Consider the following 15,531-nt stretch of genomic DNA (forward strand, 5'->3'; position numbering starts at 1 on the left):
GGCAGCAAAATGCCACCACTACCAAAGGACGAAATGAAGATTGTGGTCAGACCCAGAGGTGGACTGAGTATTACCAAGGCAGGCCCAACAGTGGTCGCAGAAGCCATATGGGCTGCAACGGGTATCAGTACGACGGAAAGAGAATGGGACACCATGTGCCCCAATCCGATGCAAAATGTGATGGTGATCAGCACATCTAGTCACGAACACGTGGTTCGTTACGCCGCTGTGGAGAACATTACAGTCGCCGGGAAGCAGCATGAGGTGAGCCCGTATGTTGCTGCGCCGCACGCCACTTGCAAGGGGGTAATTCGGCGCATCGCAATCGAGGACAGACCTGAGGTCATTGACAGGAAGATCGTCACCCGAAGAAATCCACTCGCCCTCGGTGCCAGAAGAATCAAGAATACTGGAACTGTGGTGGTGTTATTCGAGGGATATAAGGTCCCAAATTACGTTGCGTATGGGGGCACTCTGATCAGGTGCACGCTTTACCACAAACAGATGGATGTTTGTTACACCTGCGGACGCCTTGGACACCGCTCCGATGTCTGCCCGTCACCAGAGGAAGTGGTATGCAGGGGTTGTGGAGCAACCAATCCCTATGAACAACACAGCTGCGATCCAAAATGCAAGTTATGCGGCGAGGCCCACCTGACCGCAGCTAAGGAATGCAAGAAACGCTTCCAGACGCCGTACGTAGTTCGACGCAGAAGAGGAGAACGCGCTCGCAACGCTGAGTGGGAGGAAAGAAGCATGCCATCACCACCCTTCAAGGATGAGCAACACTTTCCAGCTATCTCCGGTGAAAGGCAACCGCGCTCTCAAGAATCGGACTTATCGGCCCCATCCGGCACCCGAGGCCGTTCCCAGTCCAGAGGGCGATCCAGATCCCGGGGGCGCTCCAGATCCAGAGGACGGACAGCGTCTAGAGGGATGAGAATACGCATCAATTCCGGAAGCCGCATTAGGCCCGACAGCCGCACCAGGTCCAGTTCCAGACCCAGAGGGCACCAGACAGGACCGGTTCCTGGATCGTCGAGACCAACCACCTGGGCTGACATTATCCGTGGAGGACAGGCAGAGGTGAGGTCGGGGGCATCCTCAGAGCATGTGACAGGAAGCGCGCATAAAATAGCACAACTTGAACGCGAGAATGCGAATATGAGGGAGGTTATTAAAAAGCTTACGTCCGAAATCGCGGAGATCAAACACGCGAGAGGAACGCGTCCTCCGCCTGCGTCCGCTCCGTTGGAAACACCCCAACCTATGGAGGTTCCTATAGTGGAGGGCGAACAAGATGAGGCGAGACCCTCTAAAAAACGAGCAGTGGCTTGTGAGCAGGATAGTCTTCCGGGACGCGCAACGTCAGAAATTTGCGAAATGGTTTCCGCGCTAAGCGACAGCGTAAGGCAACTGGCGGTGAAGGTCTGCCAGATGCAAAGCGAAATGGCCTTTCAAACTGAAAGTATGAGCAAACGTGTGTCCAAAATAGAATCGTTTATAGAGAACGTAATGTTGCCAATCCCTGGTCCTAGCGTCAATGTCGTACCACATACTACCATTGGGTCCCCTATAACTGGGGACAATTCATCCGCAGAATATGGGGACAAAAGTAGACAGCAACAAGATGGCGGGCTCAAATGAATCTTTTCGCATTTGGCAATGGAACTGCAGGGGCTTTCTTAAGAAGAAATCGCCTCTGCAGCAGTACATTCGCAGCAATTTCGAAAAACCACATGTAATCCTTATTCAAGAAACCCTATCTGCTGAAGTCAATTTATCGGGATATCAATCGATTCTTGGTCAAACTGGGAGGAGAGGTGTATGCACCCTTGTAAGTGTATGCACCCTCACATATATCACTCACGACCTGGGGATGGCCACCTGTAAGGCAGAGCATGTGATGATAGAAATCATACCAGGCCGATTGAGACGCCAGAGCGTTTTCATTCTTAACGTGCATAGTAGCCCCAATGACCTTCGCCAGCGTTTCAAAGTGTTTCTAAGGAAGGCAATCAACCTCGCCGGGACTAATCCTTTGGTGATAGCCGGGGACTTCAATGCCCCGCACTACACATGGGGCTACATGTACCACACGGTCAAGGGAAAGGAGTTATGGCAGTATGCTACAGACTTGGACCTTACGCTCGTCACTGATAAGTCTTTTCCGACCAGAATGGGAACATCTTCGTGCAGCGACTCGACTCCGGATTTAACGTTCGTCAAGAATTTGTCAAAGGCGCAACGGACTAACACTGCTGTTGATCTTGGCGGCGATCATTATATCCTCGCTACACACTTTCCAACAACACCTAAGAGGTCGAAGGAGTTCTTCTTCACGGATTGGGACAAGTTCCGCAACATAAGAAATGAGCGCCGACGTCCAACCACCAGACTGAGCCTTGAACAGTGAATGGACCAGATCAGGGAAGATATCAAGTGTAACACTCACAAAATATGCACGGATCTTCCCGTGGGAAAGATGGATAGTCGCCTAGCCCATCTACTAGAGGCTAAGCAGTCATTCCTCAATCTATGGAAGGGCCAACGGCTAAATCGCAGACTACGCAAAAAGATTGCTGAACTCAATAGAACCACAGAGGAGTACTGCCACACCCTCTCGAAGCAACAATGGGACGAGGTGTGCAACTCAGTTGATGGTCAGATGCGGAATGGTCAAAACTGGAATCTTTTAAAGCATCTTCTGGACGACACCAGCACAAGGTCCAACCAGCAGCATGTGATGGCAAAGCTTCTGCATACAGCCACACGAACCAAGACCACGGAGGAAGTCCTGCAGAGCCTGGTGGAGAAGTACCTCCCTGTTGGTCCCCGGCAAGGGACATCGGTCGCCTACGCAGACTACCTTGGGCCACCCAACTCCGAGCTGGATGCAGACATCAGCACGGAAGAGGTTAGGAGTGCGCTGCATGAGCTTAATAGCAAGTCTGCTCCTGGTCCCGACGGCATCTCAAATAGGACCTTCCGTAACCTGGACGATCACTCGATAGAATACCTGACAGAAGTCATCAACGAGACATGGAAGGAAGGCAAGGTCCCGGAAGCATGGAAGCGGGCACTTACAGTACTGATCCCCAAACCTGGCAAATCATCAAGCCTGGACAACTTGCGACCAATATCGCACACATCCTGCGTTGGCAAGGTCGCAGAACATGTCATACTCAACAGGCTCACGAGGTTCATCGAACACAAGGAACTCTACCCCCACACGATGATTGACTTCAGGGCAGGTCTGTCCACACAGGACGCCATGAAGCTTATCAAGAGTCAGATAATCGACAATGACACGCGGGGCACTCGGGCCATCCTTGGATTAGATTTGGAGAAGGCTTTCGATAAGATAGCCCATCAATTTATACTGCAATCGATATCCGAGCTTGGTCTGGGCGTAAGATTCCATGATTACGTCAGGTCATTTTTTCACCGAAGAAGAGCGACTCTCCGCGCAGGAGACATGATCGCGGAAGAGGTGGAGCTTGGAACAAGGGGCACTCCACAGGGCTCGGTGATCTCACCTACTTTGTTTAACCTGACCATGATCGGCCTTTCCAGAACACTCTCACGAGTCGAGAGCATCAGGCATACCATCTATGCGGATGACATTACCATTTGGTGTGTTGGAGGAAGTGATGGACAGGTTGAGAGTGCGTTACAGGAGGCCATCGAGGTCACGGAGGGCTATCTTCTACCCACGGGATTAAACTGTTCGGCTAAGAAGTCAGAGCTTTTACTATACCGCCCCTTAAGAAGAAGTCGTAAGCCCATGGGCTGGAGACCACTGTCTGACAGCACCATTTGTCTTCGCACGGGCAAGGGAGACAAGATTCCTAGGGTCGACGCAATAAGAACACTCGGCATGGTAGTCGAATCTACTGGATCTAACGCGTAAACGATAATCAAGCTCACGACCAAGACGGACAACGCAGTACGTCTCATCCGAAGGGTGGCCAACCGCCATCATGGCCTTAAAGGAGACAATCGGTTACGGTTGATTAACGCCTTTGTGCTTTGCCACTTTGCCTACGTGGCGGCTATGCACAGATGGCAAAGAGCAGAGAGGAACAAACTCAACACGTTGCTCAGGAAAATAACTAAGCGAGCCCTGGGTATACCGATCTTCACCAACACCAATCGCCTCCTCCAGCTAGATGTGCATAACACTCTGGAGGAGATTGCAGAGGCTCAGGAAAGAGCGCAACTTGCCAGACTCTCCACGACCGCCGCCAGTAGGAGGATATTACAAGAGCTCGGCTACCCACCATCTGCAGAAGCACCAAGAAAATGCCAGTTACCACGGGACATACGAGATTTGATCTCCGTATCGCCGATACCAAGAAATGTACACCCTGAATATAACAAGGGTAGAAGGAAAGCAAGAGCTTCAGCCATACTCAAACAGATCCAGACAGAGGGGCGTAGAGCCTGCTTTGTTGACGCGGCCGCATATCTGAAGGGGTGCTCCTTTTCTGCAGTAGTGGTGGATTCCAAACAGCGACTCATGAACTGTGCATCTGTACGAACCGGAGATCCGGCGATAGCCGAGCAGGTGGCCATTGCCTTGGCGATGCTTGATGACAGCAGCGACGTCATCTACAGTGACTCACGGTCGGCCATTAGGGCATTTCAGTGTGGAGTGATCTCAGAACAGGCTTTTGGGCTGCTTCGTAAGGCAGGTCCGGATAGAATCAAATATCACTTGCTTACTTGGTTCCCAGCCCACGTTGGGCACATGGCGGGTGTCCCCATGAACTTCAATGAGACGGCCCACGCTGCCGCGCGCGCACTGACTGACCGCGCTGGCGCTGTAACGGCCGAAGAGAGACTTACGCATGGTAGGGACGCACCTGCCACTTATAATGAACTTCTTAAACACTTCTATCTCTCGCGGCGACAATACCCTCCTCCTCAGCCCAAGCTCACTAGGCCTCAGGCACTGACATTCAGACTGCTGCAGACAGAAACCTATCCCAACCTGTTCACGTTACATGCGATATATCCGGAGATTTACACTGATGACGCGTGCCCTGCTTGCGCGGATAGATCAACACTTTCGCGCATGCTCTGGGGATGTATCTCTATAGCAAGCCCTGACCTCAGCTGAGCTAGGTGGGAAACGGCCCTCCGCAACCCACTCGTGGCTGAGCAACGTTGGGCTGTCCAGCAGGCCCACGATGCGGCTGGCAGGCTAGGCCTGTCGGTCCCGACGTGGGAGCGGCCCGCGACGTGCTAATACGCGTTCTGCAGGACTGTAAAATAAAAGTTGATCAATCAATCAATCAATCAATCAATCAAACAATCAATCAATCAATCAATCAATCAATCAATCAATCAATCAATCAATCAATCAATCAATCAATCAATCAATCAATCAATCAATGGGCAACTGTTGACCGCTCAGTTGCGCCTAGGCAGCCAGGCGAAAAGCTCGGTCATCATTTGCGAGTTGACTGGCATCTCTCTCCGCGTGCGTTCTCCCTGTGGCGCTCGTGATTTGAGCTGTTGCAAGAATGACGATGCGTTGCGTCGCTGTCGGAGTCTCGAATACGTACTCGAACACGAGCGATGGCTGTGCAGTACCTGTAAGGAAGCACATCCACCAATACAAAGTCATTATTTCTTTCTTACGCTAAACTTTCCATGTCCATGCAGCGGACACCACATTTGGTCTCGAAAATTACTATTCTCACACACATGCCCTGGAGGTGGATATGCCACGTAGTTATCTTTATCAACTCACTTGCTTTGCCTGCATTCTTGAGCGCTCGCTACAGGGAACTGTTTAACATTAATCGAGCTATAATTCCTTTCAAAGGGAAACTAAAGGCAAATATTAAGTCAAGCTAAAGTGATAGATTAGTGCTTGAGAATCTGTGGCATCACTACTATTGCGAACAGAGCTTTAATAATCGAGAAACTGAGGTAAATGCAGGACATGAATAGACACTCCCCTTGAACATTGAAGTACTTGCTGGATGACTTCACTTCACTCAACTTCACATTTATTTCCTTAAAGACCCCCCAATGGGGGTATTACATAACGGGTGGGGTTTACAAATGTTCATTTTAATTAGTGACCACATGAGTTCAATGAAGAATATTAGTATTAAGCTTATCAGCAAACGTCATTGAACAGGTGATTTCGGTTATGTGATGGGGCAGGCCATTCCAGTCAGTTGATGATCGGCAAAAGAAGGATGCAGAGAAGGTTGTAGTTCGGCTGCGTGGACGGGTTACTTGCAAGGAATGCCCTGTACGCAGGGAATGGCGAGGGGGTGGGGCCAGCACATATGGTGCATGATGGAGCGAACTGTAGAAAAACTTATGAAAGAGGATTAACGAATCAATGCGACGCCGGGATGATATCGTGTTTAAGGCGGACTGTGCTTTTAGTAGTGATACGCTAGTGTTGTAAGAACGCGAAGAATGAATGAATCTTGCCGCACGATTCTGAATTTTTTCAAGTGCATGGATAAGGTAAGTTTGATGGGGTGACCAGATGGGGGATGCGTATTGAATTTTCGGACGTACGATCGTCTTGAATGCTAGTAGTTTGACGTGATCCGGTGCATGACGCAGATGGCGTTTTAGGAATCCCAATGCTTGGTTAGCGGAGGACGTAATGCGCGTTAAATGAGCAGACCACTCTAAGTCGTATGAAAGCGTGACGCCGAGGTATTTAAATGTGTCCACTTTTTCTAAGGAAGTATTAGAAATATTATACGGTCAGTATAAGGGCTGATGGCGGCGAGTGAAGCACATTACTTTACATTTATCGGAGTTAAGGGTCATTAAGCAGTCGTTGCACCAGTCTTGTACTTTGTTAAGGTAATTTTGTAAAATACTGTGGTCAGAGTCATTAGCAATTGTGTGGTAGATGGCACAATCGTCAGCGAACATACGGATTTGAGAGGAAACATTAAGGGGAAGGTCGTTAATATAAGTAAGAAAAAGTAGGGGGCCTAGAACGCTACCTTGTGGGACGCCAGATGTTACAGGGAGGGGTGCGGAGGTGCGATTGTTGACATGCACTGACTGTGATGGGTTAGGGAGAAATTCAATAACCCAATTTAAGATGTCAGGGGGCAGAGCCAGCTGGGAGAGCTTAAGTATTAGGCGTTGGTGAGGTAACTTATCAAATGCTTCAGCATAATACAGAAAAATGGCATCGATTTGGGTGTTAGCATCGAGATTAATGTGTAAGTCATTGACGAACATAGCAAGTTGCGTTTCGCACGAGAGACCCTTACGAAAACCATGTTGGGATGAGTGAAAGAAGTTGTTAGTGTCAAGGAAGTGCGTAATTTGGGTGAAAATGACGTGCTCCATTATCTTACAAGGTACGCTGGTTAGCGAAATCGGTCTGTAGTTAAGAGGTGAGTTTTTATTATCTGATTTGTAGATTGGAACGACCTGCCCCTTTTTCCAGGTGACGGGGATGTTACAGGAGCATAAAGACTGTGAGATGATTAATCTAAAGTACGATGCGCAGATGAGTTTAGTATTTTTAAACAGTTTAGAGTTGATGCCATCCGCCCCCGTGGACGAAAGCACTCCTCCGTTAAATTCTGTCACTAGTACTCAACCACTCGTGGAAAAAAAAACATGATTGCATTGTATTATAAGACGAAATAAAACGCTGCTTGTCCAGGTCTGTTTCATTTTTAGAAAAAAAAAAAAGAATTCATTGAAATTACCCTTGACAACGACGCGGACGGTCGAAAGGCTTCGTTTTCTTTCGCCTCTGTGCGGCCTACGCTGTCGCGTTGCAGCAGTTTCGTTATCGCGTAGTGCTGCGCTGGTTTTCTCTCGCTCGCGAAACTCGCACAAACTGCAAGCAGCAGAGAATTCGACTTCCTTGTTACGTCGTGGGATGCCCGAACGGTCTACGCCACTTGACCAAAAAGAAGCTGCAGCGGCGAATCCACTGCTCTCTCTTGGCACGGTGCCGCTTCCTGTCGGGCACCGTTTTACTCACCGACGGCAGGAAAGGGTGGCGATGGCGTATGAAACGCTACCACTCCCCCGGTTGGGTGACGGGACATTTGAATTTCGAAAAAGTTATTCGGACCCTTGAGATGCAATTTTCTCGTAAACTAAGCCCTTTCTTGGCACGAAACAAGCGTTGCGAGGTTTCTCGAATAATATTTACACAGTCTTCGTCGACTTTATGACGAGATGAGATTAAGAAGTTTGCAGGAACATCATCATCATAATCATGAGCCAATTTATTTCCACTGCAGGACGAAGGCCTCTCCCCGCGATCTCCAATTACCCCTGTCCTGCGCCAACCTATTCCAACTAGCACCCGCTAATTTTGTAATTTAGTCGCACCACCTAGTCTTCTGCCGTCCTGTACTGCGCTTCCCTTCTCTTCGTACCCATTTGTCACCCTAATGGTCCAACGGTTATCTAATCTCTTATCTAAGCGCCATTTCTTTCTCTTAGTGTCTATTAGAATATCGTGTGTAACCGTTTTCCCTATGATCCAAACCACTATTTTTCGGTCTGTTAAAGTTATGCCTACCATTTTTCGTTCCATTACTCTTTGCGTGGTCCTTAACTTGTTCTCAAGCTTCTTTGTCAGCCTCCTTTTACCTGTGCCCCACATGTCAGCACAGGTAAAATGCACTTATTGTATACCTTATTTTTCAAAGACAACGGTAAGCTCCCACTCAGGAGCTCACGATGTCTGCCATATGCGATCCAACCCATTTTAATTCTTCTGTGAATTTCCTTCTCACGGTCAGGATTCCCCGTGATTAGCTGACCTATGGAAACGTACTCCATGACCGGGGTAGTTGGAGGAGTGTGGGAGAAGTCTTTGCCCTGCAGTAGGCGTAGCCAGGCTGATGATGATAATGGTGGTGATGATGATGATGATGATGATGATGATGATGTAGGCTTTATCTTTGCCTTTAGAGTCCCTTCATAACTTTCACTCCTTGTCTTTTCAGATTCCCGAGCTGCGCGATATCCTCGAGGTGGACGGCTACCTAACCGAAATCGCAAGTGACGGCAACTCGATGACGCAAGCTGGCGTCGTAAATTCTCCAAACTATTTCATCGACTTCTACCTCGAGAACAGGTGCGAAAGTTTACGTCCCTGGCGCCTAGTTAACAAAACTATTTTTGATGAAAAAAATGTTTCAAAATGACACAAGTCTTTTTTAAAGCGAAGTATCCTTTGCCGTCTATTCCGTGTTACACGTCTTTGAAGTTCTGTCTCGCCCAGTAGAGCTCACAAGGAGGTCTCAGAGAAAGTCTCTTTTCAACAAAAAAGAAAAAGAAGAGTATCGTGTCGCATTGAAAACATCACATGACACATAGGGAGCACAGCAGGAACTAGTGGCTCATTGCGGGATCACCCTATTCAGCTTTTTCTCATGGGAGACGTTTTATTGCCTAGGAAGTGGTCATCTGGGAGCAATTGGCATGCCGGCTTGGATCAGAGCTCAGTGTTCTATGCCAGACATACCCTCGGCGGCAGTTGCGGATGGTTGTTTGCGCGGTCACGGTGGCCTGTTTAGCATAATGTGGTATCTTCTACGCTGGAAACGGTTCCGTCGGACGTGCTAAAAAGATCAAAGTCAGCTCAGCCGGAGAGGCGTCGAGGCGGACGGAGCACTCATCGCGATGTGCACGTACATTTCAGCCTCCAGCCAGCCTCGGGCACCGGGTGGGTCTTCTAAGAATCTGTTTCGCGAATGTTCCCTTACTACAGCATTGTCGCTGTAATTCTAAGCTGCGGTTTAGCAAGTACGTGAGTAGTTAAACGTACACAACAATCGTAAAAGCTAGCGTGGTTACCGTTCTGCTACGTAATAATTAAGTTGTGCTGTTTACTTTGACAAGCGCTCGATTTGTTACTTTTATATACATTGTGCGACTACCTCGTTCGTTGAACTTGGTTTGCGGCCCCGAATAAAAAAAGTTTTTGGTTAGTAATAACGGTATACCCTACAGCCTGAATCACACTTGTCGTATGACCAAATGGCCGGCTGCGGACTGCACGAGCATCCGACCCAGATGCTGGATTATCTGTTTACTCTACATAGCACGTGGCCCGAGCACGCGGCCCGAGCACGCGGCATGATCATGTGCGGTCATGTTAACGTTAGCCTGTGCTTCTTCAAGCAAGATGGCTACCGAATTGGCCGATGGGCCGCTGTGTAGACAATCGTAGGTGTTTAAGACTTTAGAAGCTGTGAGAGGATAAAAATCAGCTTTCTTTACAGTGAAGCTGTATATACCTTTGCCCCGCAATGCATTTGTCGTATCCGTCGGCAAAACCTCCACGAATCAGAACGGAAGGTTCGCGCCGCTTTTGCCGCTGGGTTGCATTACCGGATGGTGCTCGCCTCCGCGCATCCGCGGCATCGGCGGCACCAGCTGTGTGGGGAAAAAGAAAAGAACCATAAAGCTCGCCTTCGCGCATAGCGTTCGCCGCAAGCGTTTCCCGGTGAACATTGAGATTGCATAAGCTGTCGTTGCCGGGATGCTACAAGAAGCGGGGAGTGACGTAACTGCCCTTTCATATGTAATAGAACAAGCAGCCGAGCAACTGATTTCATTTGTGTTCTGTTAGCGCTATGCGAAGGCCATGCATAGGACTCCCGAAGGGCAGCGATAATACGATAAGCGACGAAAGGAATAGCAACGTCACTTTGCACAACGGCGTGGTGCTGAGGCTGTGCAGGACCTAATTCAAGGCTACGTGATATTGGCCTATCGGATGAGGTGATAACGCAGCTTTGCTGGCGAACCACCTTCACAGCGTGCACTGGAGCTCATTTTAGTTTGCCTTGCTCCTCCCGTCCTTTGTGAGGCACTCGTTCATTTCGGGAAAATTATGTCCTCACAAATAGCCATCACACTCTTTGAAAAAAGGCAATGCCTAAGCACAACGCTTTTACACATATATATATATATATATATATATATATATATATATATATATATATATATATATATATATATATATATATATAACACACTCCCAGATTTCTACTAGGGCAATAAATACCCAAGAAAGTGGATGGGGCAACGGCGCCGCTGTAGCTCAATTGGTAGATCACCGCACGCGAAATGCGAAAATTGTGGGTTCGGTTGTTACATGCGGCAAGTTGTTTTTTCATCCACTTTAATTTGCATTAGTTTATCGTTTCTTTATTTCAGTTATTGAGCACAAGTAATTTCCCCTATGTTGTCCGTGGTGTCAATGTTTGTTGGCTTCTTATGATACGACTAATAACGGTTAACCTCGGTTAACCCCCTTTCTTCTGGTTTATATATATATATATATATATATATATATATATATATATATATATATATATATATATATATAGTGTGAGCTCAACACGTGCCTGACTTTCAACTTCATCATGTGTATACATCATCACGAGCTCTGCTGCAATAAAGCTGTTTCTTACAAGTGGTGGAGGTACTTTTCGTTCCCCAAGACCTCTCGCATGTTCTCACTGGAGCCACGCTCGGGTCCCGCATAACATCGCCGGCCATGCTCGCTCCAGCGAATCCAGGCACCTCCGATGCCGGCGCTTCACTGCAGCCTTCGCCTTCCGCCGTGACCATCAACAGCTGCTAGCGCGACCCCCAAATTCTACGCTGGTGTACGCGGGGATGACGAAGAGGATTCTCTTCAAAACTGCGACCTCGTAAGTGACTCCAACAAGTGGGACAGTTCACAGAAATTACGGAACGTTCCGTTCCGGTTCGCACTGAGGCCGCGATGAAGAAGCTTGGTGAGCGCATTCAATTCGCTGGGAAATCGTACACCTCATACATAGAGGATGTGCTTGCATTTTGCAAGTGTGTGAGCACCACCATATCCCAGAGCTAGCGAATAAGCCAAATTATTAAAGGCGTAAACATGGTCGCTTTCAATGTCCTTGCTACGTAATATCCTGCTACTATCCAGGATGTGATAACTACATGCCAGTGACTTGAGGAGCTCCAGTCCCTTTGGCTATGCACCGATATCTCCGACATTTGTTTCCCTTCGAGCATGAATTAGGCACGCTGCAGATTCGCGACATCATCCGTGAAGCGCTTCACGGGCAGTGCTCTTTGAGCGCTCTTCAAAATACCTTCCTTTGTCGATCGACCGGCTTGCGCGACATCATTCGGCAAGGGATCACGTCTGCATCACGTATACCGTGCTCTGACGGCCCTGTGCACTCATCAGGTAGCAACTGCGGCGCTCTCTCCAGCCATTACCGCCCCTCTTCCTACACCAGGAGACCACATTCCAGTGGCTGAGTTGTCACCACCAGTGCGTGTACAGCGTTACTACGCCGCTCTGCGTCCTGCCAGACCAATTTGCTACTATTGTGGCTATCCAGGGAGCATCTCCCGATTTGATCAAAGGCGTGAACAGGATGAGCAACGTGGCTACGCTCCCGAGGAATGTACCAGCGTCCATCCAGCATTGGGCTATCAGCGCATTTCCCACCTAATCCGCCATATCGCGTACAAACATTGGGTACACGAGGAGCGAACTCTCCGTCGCCTCGTGACTGCTTTACTGATTCCACGTGCTGTATTCGCCTGTAACTAGTTTTACCCAAAACCAATGACTAAAGCTCGCATCGCTCAACCACGAAGCCACAAGGCTTGTCACCGGCTTGCCACCTTTCTCCCCCTTACATTGCCTTGCCCAAATGGCCCAGATGAATCCGATCGAGGCAATAGCCGAGGCTGCCAAGCATTCACATCTGTCCCGACTAAGATTCACGACATCTGGTCGCAGCATCCTCTCGCTTCTTCATCTGCCAGTCTCCTCAACGCCTCTGCCCTCTTTCCCTGCTCCGTAGGATTCTCCCCTGACCGGGGACTATGCCCTGATTCCCTAAAACGTGAATGCCGATCACGCAGAGAGGCAGATGTCTTACGGAAGGGGACATGAAGCAGAAGTTCGCGGCACTCCTCCCCATCACCACGCTGTCTACACCGACGCTGCCCTCAGTGAAGAAGCTTCAGCCATGGCGTATTATTTCCCACGTACGGCCATGGCCTACACCTTCTGCCGCCCTGCCTGGAACGACCCATTAACGGCGGAACTAGCTGCGATATCCGCTGTACGTGACGCCGTCCTTAAGCCTCCTTTTGCTGCCTTCACGCATCACACTGTTTACACAGACTTGCAGGCCTCCATAAAGGCTTGTGGCCGGCTGGACTCGTGCAATGGTGTTGTCCACTCGATTCATCGGGCGATACCAATTGCCCACGAGGCTGGCCAGACTATCCGCCTCGCATGGATACCAGGTCACACTGTGGTCGCTGGCAATCGAATGGCCGACTCTCTGGCAAGGGAGCTTCATTCCTTCCCCTCAGAGACTCGGCCACAAGTGCCTGACGACTCCTGTCCCATGGATCCGGGCACAGTCCTGGCAGAGGCGAAAGTTGCTCAAAAGGCCGCGCTCTGGAACATCCTCCCAGAAAATCGTACGCCTCTACCTGGGAAATTTGCCCGTGCTGAAGGCACACGCCTGCGACGCATCACCACACCAGCGCGCCGCGCCAGGATACGCCTCCATTTATTTATTTTTATTTATTTATTTATTCATTTCCTCAAAGGTCTCTGTTGAGACATTACATGAGGGAGTGGGGAGTTAGTGACAAAGAGATACTACAAATTACAAAGGGATATTTCCGATGAGTCGCTTGAATGCAAGTGGGTCGATGATAGTGGCAACTTCGGCGGGCAGGCCACAGTGATTGCCAGACCTGGCAATCAGCCACTTGCCATTCCTGTCCACGGAACCAGCTGCTGGACCAGCGACATATACTCCGGGGCTGCTCGGCGAGAGCCGAGCTCCGTAGAAGAGCGATAACCACTCTCCCACCTACTCTGAGGCCTCAGGATTTGGACGCCTGGCGCTGTCCCACTGGTCCCCCTGGGAGCCGGTGCCTCATATTCCAGTTATAACTCCGATTTCTATAGGACTAAAAATGGTCGATAATATCTGAACTGGCCTTACCATTCGTTCATTCCCCCACCCTGATGAATTCACTTCCTGGGGGAGGCAACTTTGCACGGTCATTTTATTAAACGTGTTAACTACAACCGCTCAAAGGGTACCAAAGGGTTGTGGAAATAGGAACCGTTGAGCAAGACGGGTATTGTCAGCTACTCGGTAAAGCGGCCGAAAAGGGCCGAAGCGGCCGAAAAAGGTGAAAGGTAGGTTTAGAGATTATTTTGTTGTTGTTGTCGGCGAGACCCTGATGCCCCGACGGCTTTTTGTAGGAAGCCCTGTGTATCCTCTGCCCCGCGCGCACACGAAGAAGCTTGCCATGGCGGCAGGGGTGTGAATACCCCGAAATATGTGGTGTCTATGTGCAAACCCGTGTCACGAATTGCTGACAGTGTATTGGTGTCAACGTTTGGCGCCGTATGGCCGGCTGCCATCGTTTCTTCTGTTTGTCAATGGACAATAGAGGTCCGCCAAGGACTCAAGTATCACCGTGTGTGCCTGTGTGGTGGAATGGAAGTACGCGAGCTCTAACGGCACGGTGAGAATGACCCGTTCTCTTGCCCCTATTGAAAGCCTTGCGAGGGGCCGCGATGAAAGTGGGTGAACTTGATTGGATCGTCACCAATATCGGCCGTTCCTCGACCCAGAGAAATAAGGAAAGGTGAAGTTATGTAAACGCAAGTTTTAAACCGAGCTATCCAGCCTAGAAAACCGAACCTTTGCACTGTTGAGAAGCGTCAAGGAGCTAGTGCTGTCCAGTATCGCCTAGACCACCTAGCCGTGTCTGAATTCCGAGTGGCTAGTTGACGTAAGAGACGACAAACCAACGTCTGCAACGAAGCTCACGGTAGTTTCCCTCAAGTTAGCTAGACCTATTCGAGGGACGTCGTCAGATCTAGGCTCCCGGGAAACCAAGAGCAGCAATCGCATCCACCGCAACGGGATCAGCTCGCCAGCATTCTTCGGGAAAGGTCTGCCATCGAGTTCCCGCTTTATGGACTTGCTGCTGCGGCCCGGCCATGCGTATGCCATCATTTTTTGTTTTGTTTTGAACTCTGTGTATTGGACAACCGTTCAGTGTGTTCTTGTGTGGTGTTAGCTTTTATTTCCACTGGTAATTGTTCGTTGTATTTCTGTTGTCTTCATCATTGATCTATAATAAGTGCATGTGTATTAGTGTTCTTGTGTTTTTTGTGTTTCTTTTAATTTGTGTATTGTTACCAGTCGATAATTTTTTTTATGTCTTTCTTCCAACTCTCGCTCCTTCGCTGTGTTCGCCTGGGTAGGGAACGACCAACCGGCTTGCATGCCCTGTCGACGACTTCGCGCCGACGGCAAACGGGTGACAAGCCGTGACACGCTCATCGCTCGCAGTTCCCATACAGCGGGGAGAGGTCAGGACAGGGAAAAGGCGACGGTAAGGAAACGTTGCTACTATAGACACGACAACAGTCGTGGGCAAACTGAAGGCGCGATGCGGTATGTTTCTGCTATTTCTGAGAAATGAACACCG

The 15,531-nt window shown here is 49.4% G+C and overlaps 1 protein-coding gene across 1 annotated transcript in view; it reads left to right on the forward strand.

The window, feature by feature from the left end:
* LOC139055670 (uncharacterized) overlaps nt 1–15,531 on the forward strand; it is a 194,490-nt gene that overhangs the window by 13,046 nt on the left and 165,913 nt on the right. The window contains exon 4 of the mRNA XM_070533198.1: nt 8,979–9,109. Within this exon, the coding sequence (XP_070389299.1) occupies nt 8,979–9,109 (131 nt within the window). The remainder of the gene's footprint in view (nt 1–8,978; nt 9,110–15,531) is intronic.

This window comes from Dermacentor albipictus, chromosome 2 (assembly GCF_038994185.2).
Source record: "Dermacentor albipictus isolate Rhodes 1998 colony chromosome 2, USDA_Dalb.pri_finalv2, whole genome shotgun sequence".
NCBI classification, from domain to species: Eukaryota; Metazoa; Arthropoda; class Arachnida; order Ixodida; family Ixodidae; genus Dermacentor; species Dermacentor albipictus.